Genomic DNA, 14,088 nt, shown 5'->3' on the forward strand with positions numbered 1-14,088 from the left:
GGGGGAGCGGAGCCGTCGGACGGGAGCGCCGCCGCGCTTCCCAAGCGGCGCACTATCCAGTGCGCCACCGGGCCGGCCCCAAAAACAGGTTCTGAGCACTTCTAGGGAAGGAGGACACAGTGGTCGTCTGCTCTGAAAGAGCTCGCTCAGTACCTCCTGGGAAGGGACCAGAGATGATGGTGAAAAGGACCACAAGCAGCCACCATTCCTTGCCACCAGCACCATCTGGGGTGGCTGAAAGGGCCCTACCTCTATTGCCTCCTCTGCTCTGCACAGCAACCTCACACGGGTAAGCACAGTACCCATTTTGATTCCATTGTGTTTACTAAAAAACTGTGGTTCAGAGATTTTAGCTGTCTTCCTGAGGTCCCGCAGTGCATGCATAACAGAGGAGGGAGGACTCAGTCCATGTCTACAGTTCTCCTGTCTGTGCTGTCCTCCTGGAGAGGAAGCCATGTAACAACAGGCACAGAAATCCTCAAGAACCAAGGGGGCTGGGCTCTCCCCTGAGACTGGCAGCCCCAGGACAGACCCACAGGAGACCCCTCTCAGGACGACAACGTGTTAACCACAAATGTGTTATGCGGAGCTATCTGTGCATCCATCTGGGAGCCTTAGGGGCTCGGGAGCTTGTCATGTCCATCTTAGAATTCCCAAGATGTGGTCAATAATAGTGGCTGGATTGAACTCAGATCAAAGCCTAGCCAGAGGACTGTCTTTCCCACTTGCTCTGGAGATGGAGACTGGTCCACCCTACACAGCAAGCCCCAAGGGAGCCTCAGCCCTGAGAGCCATCAGCCCAGCATTCAGGCCCCAGACATGGCTTCCTGTGTGGCTCTGGACGCAGACTTCAGATAGGCCCTGTGTGTCCGGGACCCAGCTGCTCTGACCCCACGCACTGACTCCAGGGGCCCCCGATTCAAGCTTGTTCTGGACCTCAGGTGCCAACGCACTTGCAGCACTGGTTCTGCCTGGCCAGCCTGGGCCTTGCCCTGACACTCATCTTCCTGGGGTGGGCAAGGATCCAGGCCAGGCCTTTCTGTAACTGGTGGAGTCTGCAGGGACACCCTGACAACTCAAAGGAAAAGCTTCCTGCAAACCAAGCCAGCATGTCCTCACATTTCCCCAAGCAGGTGCAGCTGCAGACTGGTGCTGCCTCATCACACCATGGTCACTTCCCCTCAGGAAGCCCAGATCATTCTTGCTTAGTATGTCATCATCAAAACAGACACTACTGAATGAGGCCCTGGGGGAAGCTACCAGGACAGAACCTCGATCTCAATGACTCTTTTTAAGGGCTGAAAGGAACCTCTGAAGAGCAACTCCTTACTGCTCTTGATTCAGAGGTAAGGGAGCAAGCCCCAGAGGGGAGCAGGGACACACTTAAAGTCACAGAGCCGGTACAGGTAGAGCAGGTAGCTCCCTGACAACACCACATAATCAGAGCCAAAGGCCCCTACTTCCACCAGATTGGCTAAAACAAGTTGCTCTATAAAGAAAGAATGATGCCCGTGCAATCTTAGTCCCAAGTTTAAAGTTACTGATGTTGCCTGTGCTGTTATGGGGTGCTTCTCCCTAATTGAGCAGTCTCAATTGTGTAACTTTGCCCCCAGGGGACATGTGGCCATGTCTGGAGATGTTCTGGTTGTCACTGCTGGAGGTGCTACTGGCATTTAGTGAATGCACAGGAGGCACAACAAAGAATCATATGGCCTAAAATGTCAACAGCACCAAGGCTAAGAACTGTCTTAAGTGGATATTAAAGACTATCCCAGTAGGGACTGTGAGGTTTGAGTGAGCATTTTCTGGTCCCTGGCCAAAGCACCCCACAGGATTATGAGCTGTCACCAGTAGGTTGTGACAACGGAAGGTGGCCTACGCATTCTTTGATTTCTCCCCAACAGGTCTGGGGATGGGTTTCACAATTACAAAGTCTGATCTGTATCTGGGAACTGAACTCTCAGCAGTGATAATTCAAACTAGCTGAAAGCGTGCTCTGAACAGGCCCAAGCCCCAGGGGCAGATAGCAGGTGGGCGCCCTTCTCTGGACACGGAGAAAAGCAATCAAAAGAGAAGGCACTCCATTCTTGCTCAAGGGACAGAAACCCATACAGTGTATGACTTTAACCTGATTTTTGTCCAGCTCACAGTTCTTATACTCTTTTTCTCCCTGCTCCTGAAATGTGACGATGACAAAGCCCACAAAGATGTTCATCATGAAGAAAGCCACGATGATGATGTAGATGATGAAGAAGATGGAGATCTCCACGCGGTGGTTGTAGACTGGGCCGACGTTCTCTGCATTTGAGTCGATGGCTTTATACAGCAACCTGGAGAGCAGAAAAACCAAGTCAGGACCTACTGACCCCACTCAGCCCAAGCAGCCCAGCCCACTGCCTCCCCAGATGTCCCCTGAGTTCTTCTGAACTCCTCCTGTGAGCACTGACTGTTAAATCCCTCACAGGTGCCCATCCATAGGCCTCTGGACACAGGCAGGTCCCCGGGGCATCCCCCTTAGCCTCAGGTCCAGATAGCCAGCATCTAGAGAGGGAAGCACCTGGGATATAATCGTTGATTGATTGAGGACTGAAAATCAAGAGATTTCACAAATATTCAGTTATGCTCCTTTTGTTCACAGACGGAAGAGAGTAAGACCATCACATGTAAGACACTGGAGGAACTGAAAACTGTAGACATACTGGCAAAGACAATAACAACTAAACAGAGAATTTCCAAAGAACTAAGGGAGATTCCCCAAACTGAATATGTACTAAAATTAAATATGTGCCAAGCAGAACTCTTAACAAAAGTAGGGAAATTACTATAACACCCCCAAGTTCAACTGATCCCATGTGATGCAAAGTCAACACTTTTGGGGCACCCACCCCATGGGTTCACTGTGCTAGACACTTTCACATCCTCTCACTTAATCCTTGCATCCATCTGGAAAGGAATATATTACTGTAATCCTCATCTTATGGATGTTCAAGAGAGGGATCAAAGTGCCCAAGGTCACATTTCTTGAGCGCAGAGCCAGGAGCTGAGCCCAGTTCCTCTAAGGCCCAAGTTCCAAGTTTGTTCATCTCTCCTAAGCTGCCACTGTGATTTGCTGAAGTACAGTGTTCAAAACCTGACACCACAGCCCAGGCCTCCACAGAGTGAAGGGTCTTACTCCATGCCTCAGTTGTCCCGGGGTCAGTTCCCTAATGAACAAGCCCCACCCACCCGTCCCGTTACCCCATAGGAGCTCCTGAAAATCTCTCTGACTCTTCCATGCACCCCGAGAGCTCTGCCAGCCCACAAGGACCAGCCTGCCCACCTTCTGCAGCTCCTCTGGGCATGGGAAGTGGAAACAGGATGCTGTGTGTATGCACATTCTGACAGCAGGGGTTGGGGGTGGGACATCAGAAAGCAGAGAGCAACACAAAGGCACGAGAGTCTCTCCCTTCCAAATTCTACCTCCTCCTTTCTCCCCACTCTTCTTACTTCACCACCCAAATCCCCACCACTGCTCGGGACTCTATTCTGCACATCTTGGCCACACCAGTCCTCTTGCTGGGTCTGACCACCTGATACTCTGACCAGAGTTGGGCTTTGAAGGGGAAACCCTTGACTTGACAACCCTGCTTCTTCCAGTGCCTGACACAGCACGTGGCATGGAGCTGGCGTCACCAGCACATACTGTGAGTGAGCGAGCCAGCACCTCGGTGAAAGGAATGGACAAGGACAACCACCCACACCTGGCATATGTTAGGACTCATGAAGTCTGGGGAAGGAATGATAGAACAAGTGGTTTGGGACAGGATCACGACCCTCTTTGGGAACAGCAGAACGGCAGCTTTCCCAACAAGGCTACTACTCACGGGAGGTTGCACAACAAATGCCTCTTAGACCTCCCCACTCCCACACAAAGATGCTGCCAGGACCTATGCCATCCCTGCTTCACAAGCCCGAGAATCCTGCCGGCAGGCCACATGGGTTCATCATTTGCCTAATCAGAAGAGGAACCCTGTGGGCTAAGAAGTGATTGATAAGTGGCACAAAGTTAAAAAGTCACTGGGCAAGCCTGCAACTGCAGACAGCAGAAATGGGACTGACCCCAGGAGAGATCACTCCCCGAGGAGCAAGCGGGAGCCTCCCTGGGAGACAGCACGTGCTCTATACTTACGCAGGCCAGCCCTCAAACGTGGAGACTGTGAAGAGTGCCATCATAGCAGAAAGGACGTTGTCGAAGTTGAAATCACTGTTCTGCCAGATCCTCTCACGGACCACGGGGCTATCAACATCCCCATCCTTGTAGAGGATGAAAAGCCCCCTAGAGAGGAAAAACAGTGTGGGTCATCCTTGCTCCACTTGATAGGTAGAAACTGCATTAGGTCAGTCACGTCACCCCAGTGCCACCTCCAGACATGGCACACTCAGTCCGCCAGCCAGGCCACACATCTGAGCCCAACATGGGTGGTGTTTCTCCTTTTTTCGCCCTGTGTTTAGTCTGCTCTATGGGTCAAATTACTGTCTAGTAACTATTAGTGAAATGTATATTCCCTAGAGCAGCTAGGCAGACACCTGGCATATGTCTGTTAACAAATGAAAACTACCCAACAGTAAAAGTTTCTCATACACAACAGGCTCAAAATATATGCTGAAGAGTCAAAGCTGCAGACACAAAGAATTCCATAAGCTCTGAGAAACGAGTCCAGGTATATTCTTATGTGCATTTTAGCTTCAGTCAAATTCCTTTCTCTTCATACTAACCATATTCCCAATTTTCTTTTCAAAATAATTCTATAATTTCTGGTGCACAATATCTCTCACAGAACTTCGTTTCTGGAAGGCACCCCAAAGATAAAAGTCCAGTATCTTTATTTTACAGATGAGGAAGCAGACAGAGGCTTAAGAGGGAAGGCACGGTCTCTCCACACTGCTGCTGTGCTGCCCAACTCCAGGGGGCGCTATGCACCCAAGCCTGTGTGAATGGTGCCTCGAGCTGCACAGCCACAGTAAAATGCAATTGGTGCTCTTTGACCACCTGACTTTCAACTTAAAAGAACCCTAAATCCAGAAAGTAGCACAAGCAGGCAGAGCTCAGTCATGCCTCTGAAGGACACTGAGACACGGACTTCTGCATGGCCTTAAACCACAGGCGATGGTTTCCATGCACGCCTTCACATTCACTGGACATCTTGGAATAAGAGGCACAAGTATTTCCCACCTTGTCTCTCCTCTGCCTGGTCTTGTGAATGGAAATATGGCCAAAATGCAGGTGGTACAGGGAGGAGGGAGGAAGTCTGGAAAACCTGTCAGCAGAGGGTAGCCAGTTCCTGAGCACCAAGGAGTTGAGCTTCGAGAGCTGACTGGGGGAGAATCATCCACATGGCTAAAGGGGAGCTATTTGGGGTATTTCATAATTGTTACTTCAAGTTCTCCCCCACCCCATCCCCAGTTTATAAATTTTATACCAAACACCAAAAACCATCTATCCATCCTTTGGGGATGAGACAAACTTTTGGAACTAGACAGAGGTGTTAGATGTGCAATGACTTGACTACACTAAATGCCACTCAATTGTCCACTTAAAAAGGTTGATTTTATGTTAGAAGAATTTCACCCCAGTTAAAAAAAAAAAGACACCATCTATTCATGCATGAGCTGAGCACACAAGGCCTTTTTTATTCCGTGAGAAAAACGGAAATAAAATGAAATGCTAGCACGAATGGATCCTTGCAGTTTTTTATTTGTTCTTCCAAATTCCCTACTCTCTTCTCAGGACACTCACCTGCATTCCTCAGGGTTACTTTTGGCTTCGTCAGTGCAGCGATAGAACTTTCCCTGGGTACAAAACAAGACAGACAGTCAAGCACAGGCCTCTCCTTAAAGAAATCACCCTGGCTCCACACTGGCAGGCACGCCCTGCTACCTTGAACAACTGGACCCCAATGCAGGCAAACATGAACTGGAGGAGGGTGGTGACGATCATGATGTTGCCGATCGTGCGGATGGCCACGAAGACGCACTGGACAACGTGCTGGGGAGAGAAAAGAGGGGAGAAGACACGGGATATGACTTCCCTTCCTTATCTCAGCCATTAGACATGTTAATGCCAACCAAGTGTTTCTAGGTTTATGTGCCTTTTTATATGATTTTCTAACTTAGCAGTCTCATGTACTTGGTTTTTCAGGTTCTCTGTGGGGAGGTATCCACAGCGCATCGTGGCTGCCTGTGAGAAGCACCACGTAAGCAGGCCCCTCCTTGGTTTCCTCCAAAGCAGATAGCTTAGTCAGAAGACATGCTGCAGGTACAGCACTGCCTGGCCATGGGCCCAAAGGGCCCCCTCCCCATAAAGGACTTAGGAAAATATAAGCTAGCTAGCTTTTTGTATAACCAGCATGAGATTTAAAGACTAAAACAAACACAAGGAAATACTATTAATAATAAATAAATAAATAAATAAATAAATGAACAGTAATCATAAGAAAAATATCATAAATTAAAAATAAAGTAAATAACTTTTAAAATGCTATCAGCACTTGGCTGAGGTTGCTTAATTGGGTAGAAAGGTTCTTTTCCAACATATAACCCACTTCAAAATCCATCATAGCTGACCGGTTAGCTCAGTTGGTTAGAGACTCGGTGTTATAACACCAAGGTCAAGGGTTCGGATCCCCATACTGGCCAGTTGCCCCCCCCCCAAAAAAATATATATATATATATACGTGTGTGTGTGTGTGTGTGTGTGTGTATGTATGTATATACACACACAATAAAATAAAAATCCATCAGGCCTCAGCTCAGCTCTAGCTCACAGAGTCAGTAATCACAGCCAACCCCAACCCAAGCCAGCCAAGCATGGAGGAGAAGAATCAAAACCTTAAGTCCTTTCGCTCTGTTGATTGCCCTCAGGGGCCTCAGGACCCTTAAGACCCTCAGAATCTTCACAACAGAGATGGCACTGGACCTACAGAAAAAGCAGAGTAAGAAAGCACTCAGGGAATATTAGAGATGGAGAGACTACTTTGAGATCAATTATTTCCCTTGACCTTCACCTTAATACCACCACGCAATTTGCGCGGGATCTGCATTGAGCTGAACGCCTCTCTCCCCACGACTGACTTACAATCTTCTCCTTCCAGCCCACGCTGCGCAGCCCCTCCTGAGCTGAGCCCACGGGCCCTCACAGAGGCCCTGACATAGATGCGCAGCTAAACTCGGCAGAGACACAATTTACACATTTGCTTTGTTCTTTGCAGTCACCATAACCACTAGGTAGTACTTGTATTTGGTAAAGTTTGGAGAGCTGCTTCAGTGCACTGGTGCTGGGGCTTCTGGCCTTCAAGGACCTTACAGTCTGGTGGCAGAGATGAGCAATCTCAACCCAGTGTAGTACGTATGACAATGGGGTAAATGCATTGTGCTGGAGGGGCACAACCCTGGGGCCTTCCAGGGAGGTGACAGCCAGGGGAGCCCTGGAGGAGGAGTACGGTTGGCCAGACAAAGAGGACAGAGGCTCTGGGCCAAGGGAGCCACATGTACAAAGGCCTCACACTTGAGGGTGCAGTTCACGTACAGCCCCCAAGGGGGAAGGAAGTGGACAAGGGCTCAGGAAGAAGTGGACAAGGGCCGTAACGACAGAGGGCCCTACAACCGGGAGTTTGTTGGAATCACAAAGATTCTAGTGCAAATGTCCTTCTGAGCTATGACTACAGGGCTCCCTCCCTGGGCAGCAGCTGGAAGTGAGGATGATAACACAGAGGGCTGTTTCCAGCAGGGCCCCTTGGTTTTCCAAAGGGCATAGGTCCTCTCCACCTGCCTCTGGCTTAGATGGCATGTGGGTGCACATGTGGAGTACGTACACATGGGGGTACTGACAGTCAGCACCTGAACAGTGCTTACAGATCAGGCGGAAAGCAAGGCCGAACCTGATGCTCCCAGTGGAACCTCTGCCCCAGACCCCTGGGCATGGCAGGCAGGCAGTGCTCAGCAATGGCTGCTCCCTGCCAGAAATCCCAAAATGTCCTGGTAAAGACCTAGGCCCTGTCTTTCAGCCTTGGCTCCTGCCTAGCTGAAAAATTTCAGAGGCCAAAAGAAAAGGGCATAGCAGCTACTGTCTGCTGGAAATCAAGTGAAGACTTCAATGTCCAAGCTGAAAAGGCCCTGAGAGGCCACCTGGTCTGGGCCCCTCCTGCACAGGAGGGGAACAGATCCTGAGAGAGCCTGCCCTGGAACCAGCCCCTGGGGGAATGGAACTAGAACCTGGCTGGCTCCCCTCCCTACAAGCCAAGGCTGCTTCCACCCTCTCCTGAAAGCAGATTTCACAGAGAATGAGTTCAACCTAGCAGTGGGCACAGGAATAAACATTAAAACAAACAAACAAACATGAATTATCCCAATGCTTTCTGGCATGGGAGCAAATTAAGCAATCCTGGATAACTAAATATAATATCTAAAATGGTGCCTAGCCTTCCTGAGTTACGTTATAATTCCTCACATAAACTATTCTGCCCCACAGTCCTGGGTACACACGCATGCACCAGAATACTTACTGAATCCCAAATGACACCAGAGACACCCCAACAACCAGCATGTCCAGCAAATTGAAGTAGTTCCTGCAGAAAGCTCCTTTGTGGAGGAAAGCTCCAAAAGTCGTCATCTATAAGCAGAATCATGGGTGATTTACTGGTTTTTCCCTCTCTATTGGAAAAGAAACCTGGGCTCTTCACAAAATCTTGAGGAAAGTGTAACTTGATTGACAAGTGTATGTGAGGAAGCCAGAAATGTAAACCAATGGGGCTGAGCAACAAAACAATCTGTTCAAACAAAAATGCAAAGGGGTAGCTTATTTCAGATACATTTTAAAAGAAGAGACCAATTAAGAAAATTGGCATGTCCAGAGAGTCTGTCTCAGGAGAGCGCCCACACGACTGCTTATCAGGTTGTAATCACTGCCTGCCCAGACAGCTGTACTTCCCCACGAGGTGCTGGTTTATTTTAAAAGAAGAGACCAATTAAGAAAATTGGCATGTCCAGAGAGTCTGTCTCAGGAGAGCGCCCACACGATTGCTTATCAGGTTGTAATCACTGCCTGCCCAGACAGCTGTACTTCCCCACGAGGTGCTGGTTCTGGCCTCTGGGGGTGGGGGAGCTCCAGGAGAGCCTTCATTGTTCCAATTCAGCCTTCCCAGTGGGGGCTAGAAAAAAGTGAAGGATGCTCGCAGGCTCTAGTCATGTAGAAATTTGCATCACTTTTCCACGTAGGCCCCTCACTACCTCTAAGGGTCTCCAAGGCTACGTCCATCCTGAATGGCTCCTGCCAGCCCAGCTACTCCAGCATGTGTGAGGTTAGGCTGGGAAGCTGTCATTCAGCCTCTCACCTAAGTCAGTCTCATGCTTTCTCGTCACATGCCACGTGCACCTGGAGCACACACTATGGGTGTTCCAGTGAGGTGCCTACTGGTGATGGAGAAAGAGTTTAGTAAGGAAGTTCCTCAGAATAAAAACAGCAAAACATGTAGTTTACTATTCATCTTTAAAAAAAAACTAGAAAAGGTGGCGGGAAGGCTCAAATTAGTGGAGGAGAGGCACAGTTGGGAAATATTACACTAAGCCTTATGACATTGCCAATATTCAACCCGTGCTGAACTACAAAAATGGCAATTTCATTGGGTTTAGCCGAATAACCAAATAGCTTTCCAAATCTCCCCAAGGCCACCAGGAACCACCCTTTCAGATGTTAGAAACTTCTGGGTGAATCTCCGTTTTCTGAATCCTTGTTTTTCGTTGTCTAAAATGACTGAGAAAATGTGTCATTGAGCTAAATCTACAGAAATTTAAAAACAACAATCATTCTTTTCCCTTTTAAATAACCCTGTATCTCATATTCCCCAAGGCCCAAGAGTAACTATATTCCTTTAACAACTTAAAAAGTGGAAAGTAAAACAAAACTTCAGTTAACCAGGCTAACGCACTAAGTAGAACATTTCCCCATTGAGCTTGAGGAAGAGAAGGCAGATAAAAAAAACAAGCATCTGGGCAGGAGCAAAGGCCAGTGAGGGTACTGGCACCCCCCCCAACTTCTCCACCCCTCACCATTCACTCTGCATCCCCATCCTTACCAAGGAGGGCCTTGTCAGGATCTGGTCACCTCCCACTGCCCAGCTCTACTTAGGAGAGGACTGTCACCCAAATTCACTAGCTTCAACCCAGGAAAACAAACTCAAATTTCTAGACTTTTAACTAAGGTTTAAACAGATGTTGGTTGGTTGGTTTTGCGCTACTGTTTTAATAACCATCACCAAAAAAACAAACCAAAGAAAACTAAATACCCCATTCCCTGGCCACGTTAATTGAGGTTTCACCTTATAGAAAATTTTGTAAAGAGCCCAAGTTCGACAGCGGTCCAACACAAAATACAGTTTTCCAAAACCCCAAAATGGTCTAAAGAAAATTGTGGTTAAAAGTCTTCATTTCTCAGCTTGTCTCCCTGCTAAGGGATGGCTGCTTTGACAGTTCTCACAGGCTACCCTCTCCCAGAACCAGTTCCTTGCAGGTCTTGAGTAGGGGCCTCAGCATTCTGCCACTGGTCTCCAGGCCTCTGAGGGAGTAGGGAATGCGCTCCCCAGGGGGGGCCTTCGCAGTCAGGACACAAACACATGCAGCAATGGCAACTGTTAGCTCATGCATGGGCAGTACATTTAGGTCGCCCTGTCCAGAGGGTGCTCCTTTGTGTAAATGTAAGCCCATCCATAAAACAGATAGAAAATATCTTAACACAAATAGACTCACATTATCTTGCAAATCCTGTTGCAAGAAAATAGTGTTACTATTTTAGGCCTCTGAAAGCATAATGCAGTCAGAGAAATGAGGAGACATTCCCTTCATAGGATAAATGCTTTTCCTCTGTGATGTCAGAAAGGGTAGAAGAAAGTTCACACATAGTAATGTACTTGTTATTAGTTAACAAATTTCAGAAGATGTTCTTTTAAAAAAGGAGCAAAATATAATTATCAACCACTATCATAAAGTCAAAGTAGCGCCTACATGCATTCAAAGGTTAAAAAGAAACAGCAAAAACAAATCGGAATGGTCACAGGAAAAAAAATCCTTTGGTTAAAAAAGAAAAAAGTTTAGCTTGATCACAGAAGACAAAAAAATAAAAAGTCAAAAGCACTTCACGCTTCTTTCCTGTGCCTCACACACAGGAGCAGGCCCTTAAACACACTGCTGGGTAACCTGTTACCTTCAAAACGATCTCAAATGCAAAAGTACCAGTGAAGACATAATCTGCGTAACCTAGCATCTGGAAGGCAAACAAAGAATTGCAACTATTATAGCTACGGCTGCTTTAGAGTACTGAGGATCAATGAAAAAGCCATTACCTTTAACAGGATTTCAACAGTAAAGATGGCTGTGAAAGCATAGTCAAAGTAACCCAGTATCTGCAAGGCACAACATGTGGAAATGAGAAGGCAGCATCCAGACGAGCCCCAACAGCCACACGCCCACGGAATGAACTCCCCCATGAACCCAGAGACCCATTTCCCCAGGATAACCCTGCTGTTCTGGAGGCAAGTGCAGAGCTGCTCAGAGACGCCCACCACTGTCCAGTTACAGCTCCTCTTACAGCCAACAAGGGGTGTCTGGGAATCCTTGTCTCTTTCAACCACTCATGCAGACTGGCTACTCAGTCTCGTGTCTTCAACAGACAGAGGCTCATTTCAAAAAGTGATTTAATAACATCCTTTTCTCACCAGAGCACTGTCCAGTTACAGCTCCTCTTACAGCCAACAAGGGGTGTCTGGGAATCCTTGTCTCTTTCAACCACTCATGCAGACCGGCTACTCAGTCTCCTGTCTTCAACAGACAGAGGCTCATTTCAAAAAGTGATTTAATAACATCCTTTTCTCACCAGAGCACTCCATCTACAAAATACTTGGGGCACCAGATAAATGAGAGCCCACATTTTAGATTTTTAACTGCGTTTTTGGCTGAATGAAGGATGTTGCCATCCAGATGAGCTTCAGACTGGTGGAGAAATGTAAATAAAGATGCTAGTGGCATCAAACAGAGCCGGAAGCTTACACATGTCCGCTCACATTCCAGCCTATCTAATCAGGGAGTCAACACCCTTCCCCCAGCACTGTGCTAGCTGGCTAAGTCTGCAAGGAATTGTCTTACTTACTGTCTTCCTCCTGCCTGTTGCTCTGCATCTGACACGGCTCTCTCCGAATCCTGATTTTTTTTTTTTTAAAACCTTGCTGGGCCCACTCAAAGAACAGACTGTCTTGGGCTTTGAATTTTCAGTCCAGGCCACCCAACCAGCATTGCTGAAAATACCGTCTATTTCAACCAACTGGGCCCTGCTAGCCCCTTGTGAGGTCCCTGCTTCTCCACACAGCCATGGGGGCAGAGGGGCAGAGCAAGTTGTCAGCAGCAAGAAGTCTGACCACTCCAGTAAGGCTGCTCACGGTCAACTACTGAGCACAGCACCCTCCACCGCAAAGACAGCAGGCAAGACTCCACCAGTAGATGAGATCGTCTTGGCTGCCGATCTTCACAACAACTGTGCTCTATGGTTTGAAAGAACTGAAGAGACCAGAGTTCGAAGGGACTGGGGAGACCATACACGCCTACCCCTTTCATTTAACAGATGTGCATGCTGGGAATAGGGTGGGAGAGCACCTGCTCAGGCTACACGGCCAGTCCCCGGCCCTGCTGAGCAAGGAGATGGCCTGTCAGATGCTAGTGGAGAGCCACAGGGCTGTGTTGTTTAAGGACAGGATCCACCTCAGGGGAACATTTTACTGCTCTGTCCCAATAAGGTGAGGACCTGTGCTTCAAGCCCAGCTATCCCCAGATGAAGCTCTCTCTTCAGAGGTATTCCTTTTCCAAATCTTGTTTTTTTGGATTTATGAATTCTGCTGGAACACTTCTGTAAAATTGTGTTTCTTGGCCAGAAAATGGAAAGTATTTTCCAGTATACTACCAGGCCCCTGCCACTTTCTCCTTATTCCCTCCTAGGTAACAGCAGGGATATTAATGTCAAAAGCTCCTGATAGCCAGGAACTACACTGATGTTTACAAGTCAACCTGGTGCCCAGGGGCCAAAGTTCTTAGATTTAAGTCATTCTTTCTTTATTCAGATTTCATTTTCTTTTTCACTAGGAATTCAGCTAAGGTTAAAAATCACAAAACAAAACACTGCAGTAATTTAAAGGCAATATACATATGTATAGCTATTTAAAAAAGAACAATAACATTTTTGGGAAAGCGGCAGGGAAATAAACTCATGGAGGCATGATTACAATAAGAAACAAGATCATGAAGGCCCCATGTAAATTAACTCCTTGCCAGTCTGCATTCTAGACTAGCTCCTGACCTAGTCTGTCTTGTAACGATAGCCATTAGATGCAATGATGTTTTTTTCCAAACACCTTTTCCCCTTTGTGTCTTGTTTTTATGATGGAACTCAGTGACACAGGGGGTTTTATTTCATTTGAATGTCTAGATAGAAAGCCTTGTGATTCTCTAACAAAAGCCCTTATCTGTGAGGACAGATTAAGGCAGGCTCAGTGCCTTCATCTTTACATGACAGCAACACGTGCCTCAGGGGAGCATGCTTCCTATCTTCTAAGAGGACATGTTTTATCAATCTGATAGACTGGGTTTGCCAGACACTGGAGATAGAGAAAAACAGCACGAGGGCTTGGTTGTCATGACAGAATCCTGTAGCACTGATCTGCTGATATGTCTTCCTCCTAAAATCTCACAATCTGATGCACAGAAAGAGGCACCAGCCAGGCAAGGCATTGACACCCGATGGCCTTGCACACTAGCTGGCCTCCCTCTCCTGGGAGGTTTCTGGAAAACAACCTGAAAGAAACTGCATTCAGTATCTTGGCCTGAGAGTCAATAGGCTACTGGTTCTCTGAAGCTGTCTCACCTTTGGATTGTCCTCAGGGCTGAATTAGCTGCACTGTGGAGATGGGGCTGCAGAGGCCAGAACTAACTTAGGTACACGTTTCTTTCCAGCACAGACGCAGTGGGAGGGCACTATCCTTAAGTTACAAAGCTGATGAATAACAGAAAACTTAA

General features: G+C 47.7%; 1 protein-coding gene across 1 annotated transcript in view; it reads right to left on the minus strand.

The window, feature by feature from the left end:
• Positions 1-14,088, minus strand: part of LOC103603077 (voltage-dependent L-type calcium channel subunit alpha-1D) — a 165,326-nt gene that overhangs the window by 63,437 nt on the left and 87,801 nt on the right. Inside the window, exons 18-24 of the mRNA XM_008587553.1 lie at positions 11,373-11,432; positions 8,541-8,647; positions 6,868-6,955; positions 5,918-6,025; positions 5,777-5,829; positions 4,169-4,315; positions 2,129-2,330 (exon numbers count right to left, since the gene is read on the minus strand). Of these exons, the coding sequence (XP_008585775.1) occupies positions 2,129-2,330; positions 4,169-4,315; positions 5,777-5,829; positions 5,918-6,025; positions 6,868-6,955; positions 8,541-8,647; positions 11,373-11,432 (765 nt within the window). The remainder of the gene's footprint in view (positions 1-2,128; positions 2,331-4,168; positions 4,316-5,776; positions 5,830-5,917; positions 6,026-6,867; positions 6,956-8,540; positions 8,648-11,372; positions 11,433-14,088) is intronic.

This window comes from Galeopterus variegatus, unplaced genomic scaffold (assembly GCF_000696425.1).
Source record: "Galeopterus variegatus unplaced genomic scaffold, G_variegatus-3.0.2 Scaffold4424, whole genome shotgun sequence".
Taxonomy (NCBI): Eukaryota; Metazoa; Chordata; class Mammalia; order Dermoptera; family Cynocephalidae; genus Galeopterus; species Galeopterus variegatus.